The sequence below is a fragment of the Mustela nivalis genome (assembly GCF_964662115.1).
Source record: "Mustela nivalis genome assembly, chromosome: 2".
NCBI lineage: Eukaryota > Metazoa > Chordata > Mammalia > Carnivora > Mustelidae > Mustela > Mustela nivalis.
In genome coordinates, this window is record NC_139021.1 from 91,029,752 (window position 1) to 91,057,253 (window position 27,502).

The window sequence follows — 27,502 nt, forward strand, 5'->3', positions numbered from 1 at the left end:
TCTTGGGCAGAGACATCACTCACCTGCATAGTACCATATGAAAGCCCGATGAGACATGGAGTTGTGGTCTCTGGAAACGCTGACTGCCTATATAGGTTAGTCAGGACAATACTCTAAATGCTCACAGTTCAGAATGACCATGCTTGGAAATGTTCATTATGCAAACCACTGGAGGATGCTATCAATAACTGCTTCAAAATTAGAACATCAGATATTCATAATGGGTTTTTTTCTCTCTCAGATACTGGTATAAGTGCAGATGTTACTGTAATCAAGTAAAAAATTAATACCAAGAGAGTTAAAATAACACACTATTCAAGGAAGGAGAGATTACAGTAAGATAGAGAAAATCTCAAATATACTGTTTACACTAATTCTCTATATTACTGGATAGTTTGATTAAAAGTGTTTCTTCTGGGCGCCTGGGTGGCTCAGTTGGTTGAGTGACTGCCTTAGGCTCAAGTCATGATCCCGGACTTCCAGGATCGAGTCCTGCATCGGGCTCCCAGCTCCTTGGGGGGGTCAGCTTCTCCCTCTGACCTTCTCCTCTCTCATGCTCTCTCTCACTCATTCTCTCTCAAATAAATAAAAAAACCCTCACTCTTTAAAAAAAAAAAAAAATGTTTCTTTTTTCCCTAATTTATAGATTTAGGATGATTATTGGAGATGTAATAGCCATAGTTTGAACGAGATGTACACACAATTCTACCTTGCCTATCCAAAACCACATTTTAAGGTGGAGTGCCATGAAACTTGACAGAGAACAAAACTTTCCTACTATGGAAAGCAAAAAGATGTGACAACTTAAGAATTTTGTTGAAAGCTTATAAAATGTCTTTACACTAAGTTATATTGTCATTTACATAAACTGACTCATGCAAAGCTATCTTATTTTTTAACTGGAAAACATACAGAAAAAAAAATCTTAGAATTAAAACACACATACATAACATTTTTTATCATATTAATTTTTCATAAAATTTGGAATCACTAAACCTAATTTTTTAATAAAATTAGGAATCTTGTTTTGTTATCAGTTGTAATTTTTTCCCTAGAAGTACTTTATAGACTTGACTTAGCTCTGGCCTAGTTTTACAGGCAAACTCTAGGATCCTAGTTTATTGTCTTTAAAATAAGAGGTAAGAGGAGCTTGGGTGGCTCAGTAGATTAAGCATATGACTCTTGATTTTGGCTGAGGTCATGATGTCAGGGTTGTAAGACTGAGCCCCACCTCTTGCTCCATGCTCAGCAGGGAATCTGCTGGAGATTCTCTCTCTTTGCCCCACCTCCCCCCACTTAATGCTCTTTTCCCCCTCTCTCAAATGAAAAAGTAAATCTTTTTTTTTTTTTTTAAGATTTTATTTTTATTTGGCAGACAGAGATTTCAAGTAGGTGGAGAGGCAGGCAGAGAGAGAGAGAGAAGAAAAAGCAGACTTCCCTACTGAGCAGAGAGCCCGATGCGGGGGTTAAGCCCAAGACCCTGGGATCATGACCCAAGCTGAAGGTAGAGGCTTTAACCCACTGAGCCACCCAGGTGCCCCTAAAAAAGTAAATCTCAAAGAGAGAGAGAGAGAGAGAGAGAGAGAGAGAGAGAGAGAAAACACTAATAAAAGAACCAGCCACTGCAGCAAACTAGATGCTATTACAGAGTGGTCTCACCTTCCTCTGGTGGCCTTCTGTAGAACCTTCATTCCCATCAGGCTGCAGGACTTTCCTTCCAACTGTTGGTCCTTCAAGATGGTGACCTCAGAGTGCACTTCACTAAACATTCCATAGGCATCTTGCACGAGAAGGCAGCCTCTACAAAAAAGTATTAACATATTTTTAGAAGACAGTTTTTGAGTCATTACAGAGGGCAGGATTTCCTTCTCCCTCACTAGAAATCCATCGTAATCATCTTCCTGAATGGGTAAATCAGAGTAAAGGAAGTTGAACTCAAATATGCACTTTTAGATTTGTACTTACAGGTGTTTGGATCACTATCCACAAGATAACAGAAGGAAATGGAACTCTCTTTTAGCATAAAACGAAAGCCTAAGCCAAATGTGGTTTAAAACCACACAAAGAAGATCATCCTTTTAAATAAAATATATTACCACTGCCCAAAAGATTATCCTCTCTCCCCATTTTTATCCTGTTATAACAGGAAACATTTCTATTTCATATGGATGCTCAATACTGATAAAAGCTTCAGTGGAACACTATGAGGACAATAATAAGGGGCTTTCTCTGAAAAGGTACATATTTACAGACATGCATACCCCACAGGATAAAAACCTGCTTCCCTGCTGCAGCAACACAGACATGACAGATATCCAGTGACATGATCGCATTCCCCCAACCTTTAAGTTCAAAGGGTAGTACATATTAAAACCTATTTAAGACTGAATTTCCAATCCTCTCATTTCATAATTCAGGTAAATGAAGTCTTATTTATTATGAAATGACACATTCTCAGAAAATATTTACTGAAACCTGTAGTAACTAACACCACCAAATAGACTGTGAGGAACAAAACCATTTTATTTTATTATTATTATTACTATTAATTTATTTTTTATTTAATTTCGGCATAACAGTATTCATTATTTTTCACCACACCCAGTGCTCCATGCAATCCGTGCCCTCTATAATACCCACTATTTTAAAGATAAGGGTGTAGGGGCGCCTGGGTGGCTCACTGGGTTAGACTCTGCCTTCAGCTGGGGTGATGATCTCAAAGTCCTGGGATCGAGCTCCACATCAGGCTCTCTGCTCTATGGAGAGCCTGCTTGCCCCCTTCTCTCTCTCTGCCTGCCTCTCTGCCTACTTGTGATCTCTGCCTATCAATAAATAAAAATCTAAAAAAAAAGATAAGGGTGTATAGTAAAGTACATGCTGGGAAAGAAGAAATAACAAATGATGAACAAAGGAATGCTAAATCAGAAGCAATGAACTTTCTTTTCTTTTCTTTTTCTTTTTTTTTTAAGATTTTATTTACTTATTTGTCAGAGAGTGCATGCACAGCAGGGGGAGCGGTAGGCAGAGGGAGAAGCAGACTCTCTGCTGAGTGAAGAGCCTGATGTGGTACTCTGTTCCAGGACCCTGAGAGATCATGACCTGAGGAGAAGGCAGATGCTTAACTGACTGAGCCACCTAGGTGTCCAGGAAACAATGAACTTTAAATAATGCTTAGAACTGGACTTCCTAATTAATTCTCCCAAGTTCATAGGGCCCTCCCTGATTTACAACAGAGGCAAAGGTAAACCTTGTCTGAAGGAAATCACCTTTAATTTAATCATTAGTTGTCATGGAGTAAAATCAAATAAACATGTGCCTGAATAAAAATCTCTAGTACAGGGGACCCTGGGTGGCTTAGTTGGTTAAGTGTATGCTTTCAACTCAGGTCGTGATACCAAGGTCCTGGGATCGTTCCCCATGTTGGACTCCCTACTCACAGGAAGTCTGCTTGTCCCTCTCCCACTGTCTCTCCTCACTGGTCATGTTCTCTCTCTCTCAAATAATTAAATAAAATCTTCAAAAAAAGTCACTAGTATAAGAAAACAATTTACTATGTAGGAAGAGTAAAAAACAAAACAAAACAAAACAATAGACCTCCCTAGGATTTGACATATTAGAATTAAAAGATATGAAATATGGAATAATTATTTTAAAAAGGTAAAATCACAAAGATATAAATATAAAACAAAAAGATATACAACATTACTTGGGAGATTTGAAGAATGAAATAGAACTTTCAAAAAGGAAACACTACATTTTTTGAAATAAAGAAGTTATTAAATAGGTGTAAACAAATGGTTACATGCACCTGAAGAGTGTGTATCTGTGAACTGGGTTATAAATTTGAATAAATTACCTAGAATGCATGTTGAGAGCTGAGATAAAAAACATGAGAGGAAAGAGAAGTACAGAGGATAGAATGAGAAAGTGTAACATTTGTCTAATAGGAATTTCAGAAAAACAAAATAGAGGAAGGAGAAGCAACAATTCTCACATTTAGGAACTGCAAATTTTCTCCCCAAATGATGAAAGAAATGAATCCAAATATACAGGAATAGAAACAAGTACCAAGCAGGACGACTAAAAGGAAAGCCTTCCTAAGACACATACTGTAATAAAACTAGAGAATGTCAAACACAATGAGAAGATTCTAAAAGCAAGAATGGTGAAAAGACCATCTGTGGAATAAAAATTTGATTTACATCAGCCTCCTAAAAAGAAATGAATGAAGCCAGACAATAGAGAAATATTTTCAGAACTCTGGAAGCCATTTCAAAACTATGTACCAGCAAAACAATATTTCATGAATGATGGTAAAATATAGGCATTTTTTAGATAAAGAAACATGATGCACATTTTCCACCTACAGAGCCTGAAATATTTACTACTTATTAAGATAATTACAGAAATAATTTCTAAATTATGCATTTTAGGAAGAAGAAAAATATACTGGGAAAAAGGTCTAAGACAAAAGGACTACTGAACATCAATATAAACAAATCAAAACAGACACAGGATAAAATAACACTACCACCAATAATATCAATTAATGAAGGGGTTGCTGAAAAACTGGAAATGGAGAGCAAGTAGGTCAATGGGGGTGATGAAGTTCAAATGGTCCCAAGTGCTTATATCACTTAGAGTTGGATGAAGATTTAAAACTAGACTTCACTGAGTATTTACATCTGGTAAAATTTCAAGGATAACCGCCGAAAGAATAGAAATAGGGTGTATAACTTCCAAATAACTAGATGGAGAAAAAAAAATGGAATGAGAAATATGGGCAAAAACAAAAAACTCCAAGAAAAAGCACAAGAAAGGGGCAGAGAGATGTAAGGTAATAAGTTTGATGGTAGACACAAATCTATGTACATTTGAAATGGAATAAAAATGATTTTTTAAAAAAATATTTTTAAAAAATTTATCTGACAGAGAGAGATCACAAGGAGGCAGAGAGGTAGGCAGAGGAGAGAGAGAGGAGGAAGCAGGCTCCCTGCTGAGGAGAGCCCGATGCGGAACTCGATCCCAGGACCCTGAGATCATGACCTGAGCCGAAGGCAGCGGCTTAACCCACTGAGCCACCCAGGTGCCCGGAATAAAAATGATTTAAACTTGACAATTAATAGGCAGAGTTTGTCATGTTCAGTTTGAAGGAAGAAAAAGAAAAAAATAATGTTGACAGGAAACTTTCTAAAACAAAGGTTCAAAGGGCAAAAAAAATTTTTTGGGCAAATATTAATCAAAAGAAGGCTGAGAAGTGGTTTTGCGACTACACTAAATAGATTCTAGGAGAGAAAGGATTATTAAGGGTAAAGAGGTCACTAATATTGATTTTTTAAAAGCTTAATTTATCAGAAAGATATATAATTCTAAAACTGTATGCTCTCAGCCTTGAAATACATGAAGTATAAACTGACAAAACTACAGACAGAAGAGAACAAATCCAACATTATTGTGGGGGATTTCAACCCATCCCTGCCAAGTTGTTAAGTCAATCTAAGGAAAAAATTAGTAAGGATTTGAAAAACTTGCACATACCTAATAAGTTTGATTTGTTGGCTAGGCAATTAGAAAAACTGCCCACAATTAGAGAATGTGCATTCTATAGTACACATAGGACATTTATAAAATCTGACCAGACACTGGGCCTTAAGGCAGGACTGAATGAATTTCAAAGAATCAGTATTGTATGGGACACACTGTATATCTACAACATAATTAAATGAGAAACCTAACAAAAAATGTATACTTTGGAAAATCCTCCATTTAAAAATTTTACAACATCCTTTTCAACTCATGGGTCAAATATGAAATCATAGCAGAAGAGAGACAGTATTTTGAACTAGTTGATAAAAATACCACATGCCAAAATTTATGGATTACAATGATACCTTAGGGAACTTGTAGTCTTGAATATAATAAAACATGATCACTTTTTCTTTTTTATATAGATCTTTAAATTAGTTTTTTATGTACTTATCATAAATTCTACACCTCAGCCAATTACTAAAATATTCCTTCAGGGTGCTGAACCTCACATGCACTGTGCCTTGAAGAGGCTCTCCTGGAGCCTTTGCTTCACTCAGTCTGGACTGGTTAGCACAGCAGTCATCCTAGGATATCTTATCAGAAAATCTGAGGGATTTACTTTGCTGCTTTAGTATGTTGGATCTCCTATTTTTCATATCCTATATATTCCTTTCTTAATTGACTTCAAGTTAGTAGCTCATATCTTCTAGCTCCCTAAACAGGGGGAATTAAAAGCTAAAATCTTTGAACCCATTCATGAAATTGTCAATAATCTACCCTCAAAGTTTATGGGCAGTTTGGCTGGGTATAGATTTCTAGATTGGAAATAATTTTTCTATTCCAAATCCAATACTGTTTTTTGTCTTCCTCCTTTCTCTCCAGGAGCTGAGCTTTGTTCTAGTTCCCAGGGCACTGACATTGCATGGTGATATTCTTTGGTACAGATCTGTTTCTATGCACTGTGTGAGTAATATCCTTGGTGGGTCCTTTCACAGTGGAATCATGTCTACTCTGTCATTTAATTAATACTTCCTCTCCTTCTTTTTTTCTCTTCTTTCATTCTGGTTATTGGACATACTAGACTAGTTCTTTAAGTTTACTAACTTTTCTCTCCTATTTTCCACTAATTCTGTCAGTTCCCTCAGCTTTGTCTTCCAATGCTTCTAATTAGGTTTTTCATATTATCTACTTTTCATATGTTAAACTTCTAAGAGTTCTTTTTTAAGTTCTGAAAGATGTTTTCTTTCCCCTTAGTGTCCAATTTTGTTTTATGGTTGCAGTATCTGTAACTTCATTTAAGAAGTTTTCTTCAGGCCCCTGCTATCTGTTCCCATTTAAGAACAGAGCTCTAACAAGCTTCCTGGACTCTCCCAATGGGTAGGAGGAAGAATCCATCAACCATGAACAACACATGGGTAAATAGGCTGGGCCACTTTATGGCTGGGGAATCTCAGATGTTAGTATCTTTACATCTCTTGATAAGGAAATTGCTCAGGAAAGACTATGTTTCTTGGCATTCCACTGTATGTCAGGGTAAGGGAGGAATGACCACTCAACAGTGTGGAGTAGTGAATAGGACATGATCAATTCCTAGACAGACTTGCAACTAATCATCTCCCCTCCCCTTTCCTCCCTCCTTCCCTCTCACCCTCCCCTCTTCCTTTCTTTCCTTCCTTCCTTCCTTTGCTCTTTTTCTTTTCCTTTTTTACTAGAGAAAGAGAATCTTAAACTGGGTGTGGAGTCTGAGACTGGGCTTAATATCACCACTGTGAGATCATGACCTGAGCCAAAATCAAGAGTTGGTCACTTAGCCAATTGAGCTACCCAGATGCCCCTGTTTTTTTCTTTCTTTTTTTTCTTTCTTTCTTTTTTTTTGTCCTTTTCATCTGTTACCATAGGTAGTAGGAAAATTGGACATGCAAAAAAGAAAAAAGAAAAAAAAATCCTTAATTGTTATCTCAAATTATACATAAAATTTAACTTGAAATAGATCATAGACCCAAACAGAAAACTAAAACTTGAGAAGAAAACACAGGAGAAAAATTATTGCAACCTTGGGGTAAGTAAAAAATTAATTATTTTGAAATTATCAAAATTAAAACTTTTGCTCTTCAAAAGATGCCATTAAGAAAATGAATAGGCGGGGCGCCTGGGTGGCTCAGTGGGTTAAAGCCTCTGCCTACGGCTCAGGTCATGATCCCAGAGTCCTGGGATCGAGCCCCACATCAGACTCTCTGCTCGGCAGGGAGCCTGCTTCCACCTCTCTCTCTGCCTACCTCTGCCTACTTGTGATCTCTCTCTCTCTCTCTGTCAAATAAATAAATAAAATATTAAAAAAAAAAAAAGAAAATGAATAGGCAAAGCACAAACTAGGAGAACATATTTACTAAATATACATGTGACAAAGGACTTGTATTTAGATTACACAAAGAACTATAGAACTTATAATTGATAATAATAAAAATAATGATATCCTATATAAGAATAAAAAGACAAATAATCCTATCAAAAATATGGATTAAAGATATAAAACATCACAAATTCCATTTCTATTAATTTCTTGACTAGTTAAATCCATAGAGACAGAACAAAGAATGATGGTTGCTAGGGGTTAGGTGGGGGCAGAAATAAGGAGCAACTGTTTCTATATATGGGATTTCCTTTTGGACGAAAATATTTTGGAACTAGAAGGAAGTAGTAATTTCATAAGACCATAAGTTTTATATTATGTGAATCTCATTTCATTGTAAAACAAAATGGATGAAAGATATGAATAAACATTTCATCAAAGAAGATGCACATGTGGCCAATAAACACATAAAAAGATGCACAACACCGTTAGTCATAAGGGAAATGCAAGTTAAAATCACAATGAAAAACCACTACACATATACTGGAAACGGTGAAATAAAGAAGGCTGATGGTATCAAGTTTTGTTCAGGATATGGAAGAAATGAAACTATCAGATTTTAGGTGGAAATGTGCATGTTATAGCCACTTTAGAAAAAACTTTGGCAATTTCTAATAAAGTTAGACATATACTTATCATATGGCTAGTCATTCTACTCCAGGATTTTTCCAAAAGAAGTAAAATCATATGTCCACCCAAAAACTTACAGATGTCTATAGCAGCTTTATTAAACAATAGCCCAGGGCACATGGGTGGCTCATTTGGTTAAGCCTCTGCCTTCAGGTCAGGTTATGATCCCAGGGTCCTGGAATTGAGTCCTTCATTGGGCTCCCTGCAGCAGGCAGTCTGCTCCTCCCTTCTCCAGTCTGCCTGCCACTCCCCCAGCTTGTTCTTTCTTTATCAAATAAATAAACAAAATCTTAAAAAAAAAAAAAACAATAGCCCCAAACTGGAAACAAGACAAATGTTCAGTAATAGCGGAATAGATAAGTAAATTGTGATATACACTTACAGTGGAATACTACTCAGCAGTGAAAAGGAACAAACTCTGACATACAGATGACTTTTGAAAACATAGTGCTGATGCTGAGTAGAAAAAAAAAATGAAAAGTATATAAAAGGCAAAGTAAATCCACAGTAATAGCAAGCAGATCTGTAGTTGCCTGCAACGGGAGTCAGGAGAGAGTGACAGCAGAGCACATAGGAAATTTTGGGGGGCTATAGAAATAATCTATGTCTTCACTGTGGTGGGTATTAGGTAGTAAATACATTTGTTAAAACCTGCTGCTTAAATGGGTGCATTTTATTGTATGTATGTAAACTGTATTGCATGTAAATTATGTAAAAAAACCATAAAAGCATAGAAATATAAAAAAAAAAAAGCTTGCAAAAAGACCTTCAAAAAGTTGTTTAAAGAAAAAAGGGTGGAGTACCTGGGTGACTTAGTCAGTTGGGACTCCCACTCTTGATTTTTGGCTCAGGTCATGGTCTCAGGGTCCCAGGATTGAGACCCACGTAGGGCTCTGCACTTAGTGTGTAAGTCTTCTTGAGACTCTCTCTCCCTCTCCTTATGCTCCTTCCCTGCTTTCTCTCCAAAATAAACAATTTTTTTAAAAAAATAGTAAAGATAAAAGGGTAGAGGAGATAACTTGAAGAAGATTCTACTCAATAATTATCCAGAAGATTCTGGATAATTATGGAGAAAAGATAGGAAAACTTATTGGTACCTCTGGCTCCAACTCAGTGTGCTAAAAACTGGCAAACAATGGGAAAGAATCAAATACTTAAAAATCCATTAGAAAAATATTATGCTTTGCAAAGAGGCATTTCCTCTTGTCATTATACATGAACTTTGAAAGGAAAACTGATATCATCTAAGCATGTTTTATTGCACATCTTCAAAAAATACTGAAAACCACTTGCTTTTAGAGATAGTTGCTCTCAGAGTATGAAATTATGAATATATTTGGATATTTAAAAAAAGGAAAAATGCATTACTGATGTTTCATGAAACAAAACTTAAAATCCTTTCATGAAATCTTCTCCATTAGAAGGAGCCACATACAAACTACTAATTCACCCTAAAAACATGAGGGTTAAAACTGCTCCCATGTTCTCTATCTGAGCTATAGGAGGCTCTCAATAAATACTCCTTCCATGTTTGAGAGAATGAATGGGGCTCTGTTGTGAACACACAGCAAACTCGCATAATATCTAATTGCACAGTGTTCACAGAAATGGTCATTCATGTATTCACTCACTAATGCATTCATTTGAAGCTCACTTGGGCTTATAAATGTAAAGAGGGAAAGTTTCAAATTAAAATATAATTGAGAAATAAAGCATTGAGCAACATTAACACCTAACCCTAATATAATGCATTATGGCTAATTATGGCATTCTCATATTATCGTTTAACCCTTCAACTGAGGAAACTAGGCATTATTTTTAGGTGAGTAAAGCGAGACTCAGAATGTTTAAAAAACCAACCCAAGATAGTAAGGAGGGAACAGAATCAGGTCTAAAGGTAAAGCAGTTGATTTGGTATTTTTGTGCTATCATATTGCATTACAGTAATCAGTTATATGAATGTATAAGAAGACTGATTAATTTTGCAGAGTGGAGCTGGAGAAAGCATCCCAGAGCAACTAGCAGTCCAGTCTGCAAGGCAAGCACCATGAAGGCAACAAGGAATAAACTCATGACAAACTGCATGATGACCATAAAGTCCAGAATATCTAAATCTAATCTTTATTGAGGGCAATGATTTTCCCCAGTGCTAGGTCAAACTATTTAAAACATACATAAATTGTTACTAGTGTACAATGAGGCTACTTATCTAGAAGAACTTTATCCACTCTGTAACTTTCAAAAGATAAATTTATTTATTTATAGAGAGACAGGAGGGGAGGGACAGAGGAAAAGGGAGAGAGAGAATCTTACGCAGGCTCCATACCAACACCAAGCCCAATGCAGGGCTCGATCTCACAACCCTGAGATCATGACGTGAGCTGAAATCAAGAGTTGGACACTTAACTGACTTGATTTCCAGGTAACCCAAAAGATACTTTTAATGTTTGACAAGAATCATATTAGAGGGGCGCCTGGGTGGCTCAGTGGGTTAAGCCGCTGCCTTCGGCTCAGGTCATGATCCCGGGGTCCTGGGATTGAGCCCCACATCGGGCTCTCTGCTCAGCAGGGAGCCTGCTTCCTCCCCTCTCTCTGCCTGCCTCTCTGCCTGCTTGTCATCTCTCTCTGTCAAAAAAAAAAAAAAAAAAAAAGAATCATATTAGAATATTAAGGTCAGAATGTAAGAAATTTATGCTAAATTATCATTTTAAAGGCTGCTAATGTAATATAATGAAAAGGAAATACTCTTAAATTAAATCACTTGAAAACAATTTTATTAACTGTTCTATACTGTACGACTTTAGTCCGAACCCCAAGTGGGAAAGAATGAAAGATTACTCTTTCCTAATATTGTTCTATTTAAATCAGTATGCCATGTGACAGCAAGATGAAAGTATACATTTTTCTGTTGAATTTATAATGTCTTTTTTGGTCCACAGACCATTTCATATCATAACCTCTTGGAGGGGTTTATTCCTCAAAGGCCTATTTATCCCCTAGTTACTCCATCACCTGACTTGCCTCTCTGCTCCATGTCTAATTAGGGAGGCTGAGGCAGAAGCTTGGGGAATCAAGGCTTCATTTTCTAAGGAGACAGACTCAGGCTTCCTGTAAGTGTGATCTTGTACCAGCTCAATTAATGCCTGCTTGACTATACTGATGCATCCAGTGCTGTTTTTTGTAAGCATTATTGTTTGTTAATATATACAAAAGTCAAGATGACTCTAAAGAGCTCCGTGGATCTCCTTTATAAAACTAGAGGGAATTTTTGATAGCCTGTGTTGAAAATGGAGAAATGAGGAATTAACTAGTACCTTTTCTTTAAATCTGTTATGATATTTGCCTTTATCTTAAATAACCAAGGAATGGTGCTCTTTTTTATTCTTTTGCCCTAGAGAAGAGATATTAATACTGTCTTTCTCCCTCTTTTGTTCGTGCCTGGCCACACACATTCTCCCACATTGTCCTGCTCACACAGCTGAAGCTCAGTAGCTCAACAGCTCGGGCCTGAGATGGAGTCACTATCCTCATTGGTTCAAATGAACTGGAACTGTGCCATTCAATAGACAATCCAAACCAGAGTCAGCTCATAAGCAGCATACAAAGAATTCTACCATCTTGTTGCTGCTTCCTGCTCAGCAAATACTACCTCCTACAGTCAGTGCTAGTGTGACAGGTCTGAACAGAAAAGGGTCCCCTGATAAACTTGTTTTTCCTGAATTGCCAGAGATGTTCCCCATAAATAACATCATATTCAAATGGTTGAATAGGAAGGTTTCTCAGGGAGGAAAGACATATCGTGTTAGTAACTCTGGGATCCTAAAAAAGTTACTTACTGTATGAACTTGAATTTACTCAAGTATCTTAACATGGGAATAAAGGAAACTGAGAGGGCTGTTGTGAGCATTCAAGCAATGATATAGGATTCAGCACAGTGAGTGGCACAAATCTTTCCTTTGCAGGGTCTTTAGGCCAATTTTATAATATATTTTCTCCATCGGGGTGCTTGGGTGGCTCAGTGGGTTAAAGCCTCTGCCTTCAGCTCAGGTCATGATCCCAGGGTCCTGGGATGGAATCCCGCATCAGGTTCTCTGCTCAGTGGGGAGCCTGCTTCCTCCTCTCTCTCAGCCTGCCCCTCTGCCTACTTGTGATCTCTGTGAAATAAATAAATAAAATATTTTAAAATAATAATAATAATAATAAGGATTGGGAAGGCCGTAGCAAAGTTGTCATTATGCATAAATGAAATGATTTTGTAAAACTGCACAAAAATAATACAAATAATTTTAATAAGATTGATGGATTACAAAAGTTCAATATATTAAAGTCAACTGTTATTTCTACTCACCAGCTACAAGCAACAAACAAACAAAAAACTATTTAAAATATCAAAGTCATAAATGAGCTAGACATAAATCTAACAAAAGATGTTCAGAACTATAGGGAGAAAATATTTTTTTTATTTTTTTTAAGATTTTATTTATTTATTTGAAAGAGAGAGAGAGAGATCACAAATAGGCAGAGAGGCAGGCAGAGTGAGGGGGGGAAGCAGGCTATGGTGGGGGGAGTGAAGGGGGGAAGCAGTACTATAGGACCTTCAGCACAATGCTGAAAAGAAACCAATGACACTGAGCATTCTTAGCCTGATTTTGAATAAAATTTCTTCAGTGTTTTACAATTAAGAATGATGCTTGCTGTAAGATTTTTTGGTTGATATCCTTCATTAAGTTAAACATTCTCAGTCTTCTAAAAATTTTTTTTAATAATGAATGAGTGCTGAACCTTATCAAATGCATTTTCCGCATCAACTGAAATGACTGTTTTTATCTCTGCAAAAGTTGTAAATGACAATTTCAGCTTTTTAAGTTATTTTTAAAAAGATTTAATTTATTTGAGAGAGAGAGAGAGAGAGCATAAACACGGAGGAGGGACAGAGGGAGAGGGAGAAGCAGAGTCCCCACTGAGCAGGGTGCCTGACATGGGGCTGGATCCCAGGACTCTGCTATTATGACCTGAGCCGAAGGGTGAGTGACTGAGTCACCCAGCCACCTCTACAGTTTTTTAAGTTAGGCAAGTTTCCTGAGATAAAGCCAAGATTCTATTTGCTACATTTTGTTTAGAAGTTTTCCATGTGATAATGACCTTTATTTTGCAAATTAGATTTGATTTTATTTCTCATAGCAAGCCTATTTATAGTAGCTTTATACAATCAGTTGACACAGATTCTTTTTTTCTTTGAAAACTTTGTATAAGATTTGGGGCGCCTGGGTGGCTCAGTGGGTTAAGCCTCTGCCTTCAGTTCAGGTCATGATCTCAGGGTCCTGGGATTGAGCCCCGCATTGGGGGGTGTCTCTGCTCAGCAGGGAGCCTGCTTCCCCTTCTCTCTCTGCCTGCCTCTCTGCCTACTTGTGGTCTCTGTCAAATAAATGAGTAAAATCTTAAAAAAAAAAAAAAAAGAAAAATTTGTATAAGATTTGAATGACCTGCTTTTCAAAAGTTTGAAATAATTTAGTGATAAAATGAATTGGATCTAGTGCTTTTCCTGGGAAGATTTTTAACTATCAACTCAATTTCTCTAATGATACTTGGGCTATTCGGGCTTTCTATTTTTTGACTGAGACATTTTGTTAAGATATATTTTCCTAGTGATTGACCATTTGGTCTATATTTTTACATTAACTAAGATTTGTATATACATGTATATTTTTATTAAGTTTTTATTTTAATTCCAGTATAGTTAACATAGAGTGTTATATTAGGTTCAGGTGTATAATTAGTGACTCAACATTTCTTTTTTTTTTTTTTAAGATTTTATTTATTTAATTGACAGAGAGAAATCACAAGTAGTCGGAGAGGCAGGCAGAGAGAGAGAGGGAAGCAGGCTCCCTGCTGAGCAGAGAGCCCGATGCGGGCCTTGATCTCAGGACCCTGAGATCATGATCTGAGCCGAAGGCAGTGGCTTAACCCACTGAGCCACCCAGGCGCCCTGACTCAACAATTCTTACAACACCGGTGCTCATGACAAATATACTCCTTAATCCCCACCACTTATTTAACCCATCTCCTCATCCACCTCCCCTCTGGTAGCCATCAGTTCTCTATAGTCTGTTACTTGGTTTCTCTCTTTTTTTTCCTTTGCTTATTTGTTTTGTTTCTTAAATTCCACATATGAGTGAAATAATATGGTATTTGTCTTTCTCTGCCTTATTTCACTTAGCATAACATTCTCTAGTTGCATCCGTGTTGTTGCAAATGACAAGGGTTCATTCTTTTTTAGTGCTGAATAATATTCCATTGCGTGTGCATGTATGTGCACGTGTGTGTGTCTGGATGTCCCTGTTCATTTGTCTATTGGTGGACACTAGAGCTGTTACCATAATTTTGGTATTATAAATAATGCTGCAAAAAAACATAGGGGTGCATAAACAATGAATTTTGAAACACTGAAAAGATATAAAATAAAATGGAAATAAAAAGAAAATAAAATGTGAAGTGGGTATAATTTTAAAAAACAAACAATCAAAAAACATAGGAGTGCATGTATCCCTTTGAATTAGGGTTTTTGTATTTTTTGGGTAAATACCCAGTAGTGTGATTACTGGATTATAGGGTAGTTCTACTTTTAACTTTTTAATGAAACTCCCTACTGTTTTCCACAGTGGCTGTTACCAGTTTGCATTCCCACCAACAGTGCATGACAGTTCCTTTTTTCCCACATCCTTGCCAGTACTTGTTTCTGGGGTTTATTATTTTAGCCATTCTGACAGGGTGTGAAGTCGTATCTCACAATAGTTTTGATTTGCATTTTCCAGATGATCAGTGATGTTGAGCATCTTTTCACATGTCTATTGGCCATCTCTTTGTCTTTGGAGAAGTTTCTGTTCATGTCTTCTCCCATTTTTAAACTGGATTATTTGGCTTTTAGGTCTTGAGTTGTATTGAGTCTTTATATATTTTGGATATTAACCCTTTATTGGATATATCATTTAGAAATACCTTCTCCCATTCAGTAGGTTGCCTTTTAGTTTTGTTGGTGTTTCCTTCACTGTGCAGAAGCTTTTTATTTTGGTGTAGTCCCAATAGTTTATTTTTGCTTTTATTTTCCTTGCCTCAGGAGACATATCTAGAAAAATGTTGCTTTAGCTGATGTCAGAGAAATTATTGCCTCTGCTGTCTTCTAGGATATTTTTTGGTTTCAGGTTTCACATATAGGTCTTTCCCCCATTTTGAATTTATTTTTGTGTATGGTGTAAGAAAGTGGTCTAGTTTAATTCTTTTGCATGTAGCTGTCCAGATTCCTCAACACCATTTGTTGAAGACTGTCTTTTTTCCCACTGTATATTCTTCACTCCTTTGTCAAAGATTAATTGACCATATAACTGTGGGTTTTCTACTTTGTTCCATTTATCTATGTGTCCCTTTTGTGCCAGTACTATTATTTAATTATATCCTCTTTTTTTCTTTATGACTTTTACCATAGAATTACTTAACATTCCAAAGGACCAACTCTGAGCTTTGCTTATTTACTGTTCCTTTATGCCATTAATTTCTACTGTTTATAATCTCATTCTATTTTCTTTGTATTTATTCTATTTTTTAACAATTTCTTATATTAGAAGATTAGCTCATTGATTTTGAGCCTTCCTTCTTTCTAAAGTGAGCTGTTTAGACTACAAAATTTCTAATAAATATCAAATTAATGATATCACGTAAATTTTGATATTTAGCATTTTTATTATTTACCAGTTCTAGGAATTTAAAATTTCCATTATTGTTCCTTTTTTAATCCATAAGTTATTTGGCAGTATTTAAAAAATTTTCCTATAAGGATTTAAAATACGTATTTTAAAAATTAACTAATTTAATTGTACTAAGTCAGAGAATGTGTTTTCCAACAATGATACTTTTAAATTTATAGAAAATATGGCTTCGTTGTTAAGTAGAGGGTTTTGTACATAATGTATAAGTCATGTTATTTAAAAGAATGCTTTTAAAATATTCTGTCTTTACTTTTTTGTCTGCTTCCTTGATTAGTTATTGCAGTATTTATCCCACAAATCAAAAGATTAAAATAACAATTTTTTCACAGTGTAAGTGGGTTAGAAATTCATCATCTTGATAGCATTTAGTGCCAGGCCCTCTTACTCTCAAAAGGCCACTAAGAGCCAGGCTGGCTATTACTATTCTTGCTTAGCACAAAATAGACAGACGATCAGAAGGATTTGGTATCTTGCCCAAGGCTGTACAGCATTAAATAAGACAATTCAAAAAATAAAATGAATATGTAGGGGTGCCTGGGTGGCTCAGTTGGTTAAAGATTTGACTCTTGATTTTGGCTCAGGTCATGATCTCAGGGTCCTGGTATCCAGCTCCCTGCTCAGAGGGGAGTCTGCTTGTTTCCCTCTCCCTCCGCCCCTCCCTCTGCTCTCACATACATGCACATGCTCTCCCTGTCTCTCTCTCTCTCTCTCAAATAAATACATCTTTTAAAAAAATCGAACTTTAAAAAAATCAATGAAATAAAATGAATACATAAACATATTTGATATATCTCTTTAAATGCACAAAAATGGGAAATTATCAACATAATTTCCAGAGCTAAGCTCTATCTTACTTCAAGTTCAGGTGAAACTGATCTATATATTGCTGTAGTTTGCAATAAATCTCCAATAAATAAGAAGCATGTGGCCTAAGAGAACTCGCTGTGCTGATGGAATGTTCTATACCAAGTGTAGTCAAATGTGGTAGCCACTAGCCACATGGGCTATTGAGTGCTTCAAATGTGGCTAATGTAAGGAAATGAATTTTAGATTTTATTTAATTTTAATTAGTTTAAATGTAAAAAACCACCCGTGGCTACTGGCGACCCTATAGGACAGCACCGTCTAAAGGCATAAGAATAAAAGAAACCCAAACTCTAAAAAGTTAACTGGTTGAAACCTTTCAAAGAGCAGTAAATACAAAGTGACAGCATAACTGAACAAGAAGTAACAGTCTATATAAAAATATTTCCAAATTATGTTTTATCAAACACTAAAATTCAAAGATGTTAATAGGTATTCCTTGAAAATCATCATTATCATCAAGATGTTTCTAGCAATATTTTTTCTAAAATATACTTTACCATAACTATGGAGAAAAATATATCAAAATCACATATCATTATTACTGTGTTGAATTCTCCTGGCAAATATATCTTATACCCTAGGACACCAGGAAATCCATGACCTGATGAACATGCGGTTTTAGGTCTGCTCATTGTGCATAAGACTGCTTATGCACATGGTACCCAGAAGAATTTACCATCTACCTTAAGACAACTAAACATTTCCACATATATGTATGACATCATTTAGTATGTTGTGGCTATAAGACATTTATATCGTAAAAAATTATTTTTTTAAAGATTTTATTTATTTATTTGACAGACAGAGATCACAAGTAGGCAGAGAGGCAGGCAGAGAGAGAGAGGGGGAAGCAGGGATCTCCCTGTTGAGCAGAGAGCCTGATGGGGGGCTCGATCCCAGGACCCTGAGATCATGACTTGAGATGAAGGCAGAAGCTTAAACTACTGAGCAACCAAGGTGCCCCTACAAACTTAGTTCTAATGACTCTGTGAATGAAAAAAAAATTATTTAAAAGTCAGGGTTCTGTGGATTAGAATTAGGTCTGGATCAAACAAGTAAAAAGCTAGACTACTTCAAAATGAACAACTGGAGCCTTTGGTTTTATCAAAAATGAGGGGATGAGTTGACTAAGATAAAACAATTAATGTCCAATCCTCTTGACTTAACCTCAGGATTTAAAGCCCAAAAAGAAAGTGTAATGCAAGTTATTTGTTTCTTTTGAAATTTTTAATATTGTCCCATTGCCTCAGGCCTCCATTATGTCTAATGAGAGGTCTGTTCTTATTTCACTGGGTTCTCTTATTATATAAGGAGTCATTTTCACTTCTTGCTTTCGAGGTTTTCTCTATATCTTTGGTTTTCAACGTTTTGATGATGTTTTATCTGGGTATGAATTCCTTAGGTTTATTCTACTTAAAGTTCTTGAACTTCTCAGATGAGTAAAGTTCACTGGTCAAATTTGAAATGTTCCAGTCACTATTTCTTCTGCATTTTTTTCCTTCTGATATTTTTTCTGCCCTCCTCCCAACTCCCTTGACTTTCTGGCATACCCATTACATGTATATTGGTGCACTTAATGTTGTCCCACATTTCTATGAGGTTCTGTTTCATCTTCTTCATTCTTTTGTTTTCCTCCTTAGGATATTTGCAATTTGGGAGATTTCTATAATAATACAGAAATGATTTATTTTGGTGTGCCCTAATCCTACATAAAGATAGAGTTATTTGAAAGTCTTCACAAATACTTTTAATCTCTAAGATACTCTGTGGTAGTAAATTTGAGATTAGGTTTTAACATTCTATTGAAATTACCATATGCTTTTAGTGAAGAATTTTAAATCTGATGAAAGTCTTCAAAATATGTAATGCTTCAGAGGAGTCAAGATGGTGGAGAAGTAGCAGGCTGAGACTACTTCAGGTAGCAGGAGATCAACTAGATAGCTCATCTAAAGATTGCAAACACCTCCAAATCCAAGGGGAGATTGAAGAGAAGGAGAACAGCAATTCTAGAAACAGAAAATCAACCACTTCCTGAAAGGCAGGACTGGCATAGAAGTGAATCCAAAGTGACGGGAAGATAGACCCCGGGGGGGAGGGGCCAGCTCCCGACAAGTGGCGGAGCAACGGAGCACAAAATCAGGACTTTTAAAAGTCTGTTCCGCTGAGGGACATCGCTCCAGAGTCTAAACCGGGGTGAAGCCATGCGGGGTCAGCGTGGCCTCAGGTCCCGCAGGGTCACAGAAGGATCGGGGGTGTCTGAGCGTAGCAGAGCTTGAAGGTATTAGAACAGGGAAGCCGGCTAAAGAGACAGAGCCGAAGAGTGAGCTCTCAGCTCGGGGTTACCTTGAACCGGTCGCAGCCTGGGTGAGCTCAGAGCATGGCCAGAGGCCAGGGAGATAGGAGCAAATGGGTGCTGTTCTCTGAGGGTGCACTGAGGAGTGGGGCCCCGAGCTCTCGGCTTCTCCGGGCTGGAGACCGGGAGGGCGCCATTTCCATTCCTATCCTCCGGAACTCTACGTTAAGGGCTCAGGGAACAAAAGCTCCCTAAAGCGAACCCGAGCGGATTACTCAGCCGGGACCCTGGTAAGGGCGGTGCAATTCCACCTGGGGCAAAGATACTTGAGAATCACTATAACAGGTCCCTCCCCCAGAAGATCAACAAGAAATCCAGCCAGGATCAAGTATACCTACCAAGGAGTGCAGTTTCAAAACCAAGGAGAGCACGGAATTCCAAAGGAGGAGAAAGCAAAGCATGGAACTCATGGCTTTCTCTCCATGATTCTTTAGTTTTGCAGTAAATTTAATTTTTTTTCTTTTACAATTTTTTTTTTCGTTCTTCTTCTGCTAAATTTTTTAAACTTTTACCCTTTACTTTTTTTAACGTTTTTTTTACTAGTTTATCTAATATATATATATTTATATATATTTTCTTTTTTTATATTTTTTCTTTATTCGTTTTCTTTTTTTAATTCTTTCTTTTGTTTCTATTATTTCTGAACCTCTTTTTTTTTTTTTAAGATTTTATTTATTTATTTGACAGACAGAGATCACAAGTAGGCAGAGAGGCAGGCAGAGAGAGAGAGAGAGAGAGGGAAGCAGGCTTCCTGTGGAGCAGGGAGCCTGATGCGGGGCTCGTTCCCAGGACCCTGAGATCATGACCCGAGCCGAAGGCAGCAGCCCAAACCACTGAGCCACCCAGGCGCCCGTTTCAGAACCTCTTTTTATCCCCTTTCTCCCCCCTCATGATTTGGGATCTCGTCTGATTTGGTTAAAGCATATTTTCCTGGGGTTGTTGCCACCCTTTTAGTATTTAATTTGCTCCTTCATATACTCTTATCTGGACAAAATGACAAGGCAGAAAAATTCACCACAAAAAAAAAAGAACAAGAGGCAGTACTGAAGGCTAGGGACCTCATCAATACAGACATTGGTAATATGTCAGATCTAGAGCTCAGAATGACAATTCTCAAGGTTCTAGCCGGGCTCAAAAAAGGCATGGAAGATATTAGAGAAACCCTCTCGGGAGATATAAAAGCCCTTCCTGGAGAAATAAAAGAACTAAAATCGAACAAAGTTGAAATAAAAAAGCTATTAATGAGGTGCAATAAAAAATGGAGGCTCTCACTGCTAGGGAAAATGAGGCAGAAGAAAGAATTAGAGATATAGAAGACCAAATGACAGAGAATAAAGAAGCTGAGCAAAAGAGGGACAAACAGCTACTGGACCACGAGGGGAGAATTCGAGAGATAAGTGACACCACAAGACGAGACAGCATTAGAATAATTGGGACTTCAGAAGAAGAAGAAAGAGAGAGAGGAGCAGAAGGTATATTGGAGAGAATTATTGGAGAGAATTTCCCCAATATGGCAAAGGGAACAAGCATCAAAATCCAGGAGGTGCAGAGAACCCTCCTCAAAAATCAATAAGAATAGGTCCACACCCCGTCACCTAATAGTAAAATTTACAAGTCTTAGTGACAAAGAGAAAATCTTGAAAGCCGCCCGGGAAAAGAAGTCTGTAACATACAATCATAAAAATATTAGATTGGCAGCAGACTTATCCACAGAGACCTGGCAGGCCAGAAACAGCTGGCATGATATATTCAGAGCACTAAACGAGAAAAACATGCAGTCAAGAATACTATATCCAGCTAGGCTATCATTGAAAATCGAAGGAGAGATTAAAAGCTTCCAGGACAAACAAAAACTGAAAGAATTTGCAAACACCAAACCAGCTCTACAGGAAATATTGAAAGGGGTCCTCTAAGCAAAGAGAGAGCCTACAAGTGGTAGATCAGAAAGGAACAGAGACAATATACAGTAACAGTCACCTTGCAGGCAATACAATGGCACTTAATTCATATCTCTCAATAGTTACCCTGAATGTGAATGGGCTAAATGCCCCTGTCAAAAGGCACAGGGTATCAGAATGGATAAAAAAACAAAACCCATCTATATGTTGCCTCCAAGAAACTCATTCTAAGCCCGAAGACACCTCCAGATTTAAAGTGAGGGGGTGGAAAAGAATTTACCATGCTAATGGACATCACAAGAAAGCCTGAGTGGCAATCCGTATATCAGATCAATTAGATTTTAAGCCAAAGACTATAATAAGAGATAAGGTAGGACACTATATCATACTCAAACGGTCTGTCCAACAAGAAGATCTAACAATTTTAAATATCTATGCCCCCAACGTGGGAGCAGCCAACTATATAAACCAATTAATAACAAAATCAAAGAAACACATCAACAATAATACAATAATAGTAGGTGACTTTAACACTCCCCTCACTGAAATGGACAGATCATCCAAGCAGATCAACAAGGAAATAAAGGCCTTAAATGACACACTGGACCAGATGGACATCACAGATATATTCAGAACATTTCATCCCAAAGCAACAGAATACACATTCTTCTCTAGTGCACATGGAACATTCTCCAGAATAGATCACATCCTCGGTCCTAAATCAGGACTCAACCGGTATCAAAAGATTGGGATCATTCCCTGCATATTTTCAGACCACAATGCTCTGAAGCTAGAACTCAACCACAAGAGGAAGTTTGGAAAGAACCCAAATACATGGAGACTAAACAGCATCCTCCTAAAGAATGAATGGGTCAACCAGGAAATTAAAGAAGAATTGAAAAAATTCATGGAAACAAATGATAATGAAAACACAACGGTTCAAAATCTGTGGGACACAACAAAGGCAGTCCTGAGAGGAAAATATATAGCGGTACAAGCCTTTCTCAAGAAACAAGAAAGGTCTCAGGTACACAACCTAACCCTACACCTAAGGGGCTGGAGGAAGAACAAGAAAGAAACCCTAAACCCAGCAGGAGAAGAGAAATCATAAAGATCAGAGCAGAAATCAATGAAATAGAAACCAAAAAGTAAAAATAATAGAACAAATCAATGAAATTAGGAGCTGGTTCTTTGAAAGAATTAATAAAATTGATAAACCCCTTGCCCGAATTATCAAAAAGAAAAGAGAAAGGACCCAAAGAAATAAAAATCATGAATGAAAGAGGAGAGATCACAACTAACACCAAAGAAATACAAACAATTATAAGAACATACTATGAGCCACTCTACGCCAACAAATTTGACAATCTGGAAGAAATAGATGCATTCCTAGAGACATATAAACTACCACAACTGAAACAGGAAGAAATAGAAAACCTGAACAAACCCATAACCAGTAAGGAGATTGAAACAGTCATCAAAAATCTCCAAACAAACAAAAGCCCAGGGCCAGACGGCTTCCCGGGGGGAATTCTACCAAACATTTAAAGAGGAACTAATTCCTATTCTCCTGAAACTGTTCCAAAAAATAGAAATGAAAGGAAAACTTCCAAACTCATTTTATGAGGCCAGCATCACCTTGATCCCAAAACCAGACAAGGATCCCATAAAAAAAAAAAATAAAAAAAAAACACAAAAAAACAAAAAAACTACAGACCTATATCCTTGATGAACACAGATGCGAAAATTCTCAACAAAATACTAGCCAACAGGATTCAACAGTACATTAAAAGGATTATTCACCACGACCAAGTGGGATTTATTCCAGGGCTGCAAGGTTGGTTCAACATCCGCAAATCAATCAATGTGATACAACACATTAATAAAAGAAAGAACAAGAACCATATGATACTCTCAATAGATGCTGAAAAAGCATTTGACAAAGTACAGCATCTCTTCCTGATCAAAGCTCTTCAAAGTGTAGGGAGAGAGGGCACATACCTCAATATCATCAAAGCCATCTATGAAAAACCCACTGCAAATATCGTTCTCAATGGAAAAAAACTGAAAGCTTTTCCACTAAGGTCAGGAACATGGCAGGGATGTCCATTATCACCACTGCTATTAAACATAGTACTAGAAGTCCTAGCCTCAGCAATCAGACAACATAAGCAAATTAAAGGCATCCAAATTGGCAAAGAAGAAGTCAAACTATCACTCTTCACAGATGATATGATACTATATGTGGAAACCCCCCCCCAAAAAAGACTCCACTCCAAAACTGCTAGAACTTATACAGGAATTCAGTAAAGTGTCAGGATATAAAATCAATGCACAGAAATCAGCTGCATTTCTCTACACCAACAAGACAGAAGAAAGAGAAATCAAGGAGTCCATTCCATTTACAGTTGCACCCAAAACTATCAGATACCTAGGAATAAACCTAACCAAAGAGGCTAAGAATCTATACTCAGAAAACTATAAAGTACTCATGAAAGAAATTGAGGAAGACACAAAGAAATGGAAAAATGTTCCATGCTCCTGGATTGGAAAAATAAATATTGTGAAAATGTCTATGCTACCTAAAGCAATCTACACATTTAATGCAATTCCTATCAAAATACCATCCATTTTTTTCAAAGAAATGGAACAAATAATCCTAAAATTTATATGGAACCAGAAAAGACCTCGAATAACCAAAGGGATTTTGAAAAAGAAAGCCAAAGTTGGTGGCATCACAATTCCGGACTTAAAGCGCTATTACAAAGCTGTCATCATCAAGACAGCATGGTACTGGCACAAAAACAGACACATAGATCAATGGAACAGAATAGAGAGCCCAGAAATAGACCCACAAATCTATGATCAACTAATCTTCAACAAAGGAGGTATGAATGTCCAATGGAAAAAAGACAGTCTCTTCAATAAATGGTGTTGGGAAAACTGGACGGCCACATGCAGAAAATGAAATTGGACCATTTCCTTACACCACACATGAAGATAGACTCAAAATGGATGAAGGACCTCAATGTGCGAAAGGAATCTATCAAAATCCTTGGGGAGAACACAGGCAGCAACCTCTTCGACCTCAGCCGCACTGACATCTTTAGGAACATCGCCAAAGGCAAGGGAAGCAAGGGCAAAAACGAACTATTGGGGGATTTTATCAAGATCAAAGGCTTTTGCACAGCAACAGAAACCCTTAACAAAACCAAAAGACAACTGACAAAATGGGAGAAGATATCTGCAAATGGCATATCAGATAAAGGGCTAGTGTCCAACATCTATAAACAACTTATCAAACTCGCACCCAAAGAACATATAATCCAATCAAGAAATGGGCAGAAGACATGAACAGACATTTCTGCAAAGAAGACATCCAGATGGCCAACAGACACATGAAAAAGTGCTCCACATCCCTCGGCATCAGGGAAATACAAATCAAAACCACAAGGAGATGGGGCGCCTGGGTGGCTCAGGGGTTAAGCTGCTGCCTTCAGCTCAGGTCATGATCTCAGGGTCCTGGGATCGAGTCCCGCATCAGGCTCTCTGCTCGGCGGGGAGCCTGCTTCCCTCTCTCTCTCTCTCTGCCTGCCTCTCCATCTATTCATGATTTCTCTCTGTCAAATAAATAAATAAAATCTTAAAAAAAAAAAACACAAGGAGAGACCACCTCACACCAGTCAGAATGGCTAAAATGAATAAGTCAGGAAATGACAGATGCTGGCGAGGATGCGGAGAAAGGGGAACCCTACTCCACTGTCGGTGGGAATGGAAGCTGGTGCAACCACTCTGGAAAATAGCATGGAGGTTCCTCAAAAAGTTGAAAATAGAGCTACCTTACGACCCAGCAATTGCACTACTGGGTATTTACCCTAAAGATACAAACGTAGTGATCCAAAGGGCCACGTGCACCCGAATGTTTATAGCAGCATTGTCCACAATAGCCAAACTATGGAAAGAGCCTAGATGTCCATCAACAGATGAATGGATCAAGAAGATGTGGTATATATACAGAATGGAATACTATGCAGTCATCAAAAGAAATAAAATCTTGCCATTTGCGACAACCTGGATGGAACTAGAGGGTACCATGCTTATCGAAATAAGTCAATCAGAGAAAGACAACTATCATATGATCTCCCTGATATGAGCAAATGGAGATGCAACATGAGGGGTTAAGTGGGTAGGAGAAGAGTAAATGAAACAAGATGGGATTGGGAGGGAGACAAACCATAAGTGACTCTTAATCTCACAAAAAAACCTGAGGGTTCCTGGGGGGAGAGGGGTTGGGAGAAGGGGGGTGGGGTTATGGACATTGGGGAGGGTATGTTCTATGGTGAGTGCGGTGACGTGTGTAAAGTTGGTGATTCACAGACATGTACACCTGGGGATAAAATATATATGTTTATAAAAAAATAAAAAAAATTAAAATAAATATGTAATGCTTTACAAATTTGCGTGTCATCCTTGTGCAGGGGCTATACTAATTTCTGTACCATTCCAATTTTAGTATAAGTGATACCAAAGTAAGCACTCATTATTATTATTATTATTATTATTATTTTTAATTTTTAATTATTTTAATTTAATTATTTTAAATTTTTAATTTTCTCTCCTTCAGATTGTGCAAGCTCAATTACTCTGGATTCATGTTCTCTCTGAAGCCTACTGTTGAGCCTAGCTAGTGAATTTTTCATTTTAATTATACTTTCTAACTCCAGAATTCCCATTTGGTTTTCTTTTATTATGTTTTTTCATTATTCTCCATTTGATTAGACACTGTCATCATACCACCCTTTAATTCCTGAAACACGGTTTCCTTGAATTCTCTGAACATATTCATAATGGCTGCTTTGGAATTTTTGTCTGCTAAGTCCAATATCTGGGCCCCTTCATGTGCCTGCCCCTTTTTTCCCGCTGTATGGGTCTAGAGGGTACCATGCTTATCGAAATAAGTCAATCAGAGAAAGACAACTATCATATGATCTCCCTGATAGGAGCAAGTGGAGATGCAATATGAGGGATTAAGTGGGTAGGAGAAGAATAAATGAAACAAGATGGGATTGGGAGGGAGACAAACCATAAGTGACTCTTAATCTCACAAAAAAACCTGTTTCTTCACCAATCTTGTAATTTTTGGTTGACAACTGAGCACATTTGATACTACACTGTGGCAACTCTAGATATGGATTCCTCCTCTTCTCCAGGGGTTGATCCTATTGTTATTTCTATGGCAGTTTATTCAGTTGTCTACTGACTTGTTCAAACTACTTTCTCCTGCAGGCTTCAGTATCTGATGCCATCTACCCCCCTTTTTCGTTTTTTTTTTTTTTTTTAATCTTTTCATATGCCCCTAGGTCAGCACAAGCCACTTTTCGGTGAAAGGTTATGCTTAAAACCCTCTGGAAGTTAGATTTTTACTCTAAGTGGGTGCAGACAACTATGCCCTTCTTGACTCTGAAAGTTTTACTGTGATACTAGGAGGATTCTTCTTGGCTGTGTCTTTCCCTTGATGCTCTCTGTTAAACTTCTGATTGCTTGGCCATTTCCTTGTTGATACAGTATCACAGAGCTTCAGGCAATCTTGGAATTGCTCTTCACCAAGATCCCTATTATTTTCAACAATGCCCTTAGGCATGGAATTGTACTCTGTTCCAAATAAAGTCAGCTCTCTCCCACAGTGCCTTAGAGCCTTCTTCCTTATAACCTGTCTTCCTCCAGGCAGAACCTCTGAGTCACTCATAGTACTGGGAGTTGAAGACAATATCCTCTTCTCCTGGAGTTACACCTCTGCTCTAGAGTGGATGCTGGGGCTGGTGGTGGTGGCATTGGTCTGGGACTGCCTCTCTGATGTGGTGCTTCTAGCCTATGGATAAATTGGGGTAGGACAACTGGACTAGTATTCTTGGCCAACCACACTTGGGGTAGAGCTACAACATGGGCTAGGAGATTTTCTACAGTGAAACTGTACTGGGGTGAGAGGGGACATCTTCTTGGCTGTAGTCCTGGAGTAAGTGCCCCACAATAGTCTTCATAAGACAAATTGTGTTGG

The 27,502-nt window shown here is 37.5% G+C and overlaps 1 protein-coding gene across 12 annotated transcripts in view; it reads right to left on the bottom strand.

Moving 5' to 3' along the window:
• SPIDR (scaffold protein involved in DNA repair) overlaps positions 1-27,502 on the bottom strand; it is a 589,061-nt gene that overhangs the window by 67,927 nt on the left and 493,632 nt on the right. For all 12 annotated transcript variants that reach the window (XM_082718857.1, XM_082718850.1, XM_082718858.1 and 9 more), the window contains one exon: positions 1,660-1,800. In XM_082718857.1, the coding sequence (XP_082574983.1) occupies positions 1,660-1,800 (141 nt within the window). The remainder of the gene's footprint in view (positions 1-1,659; positions 1,801-27,502) is intronic.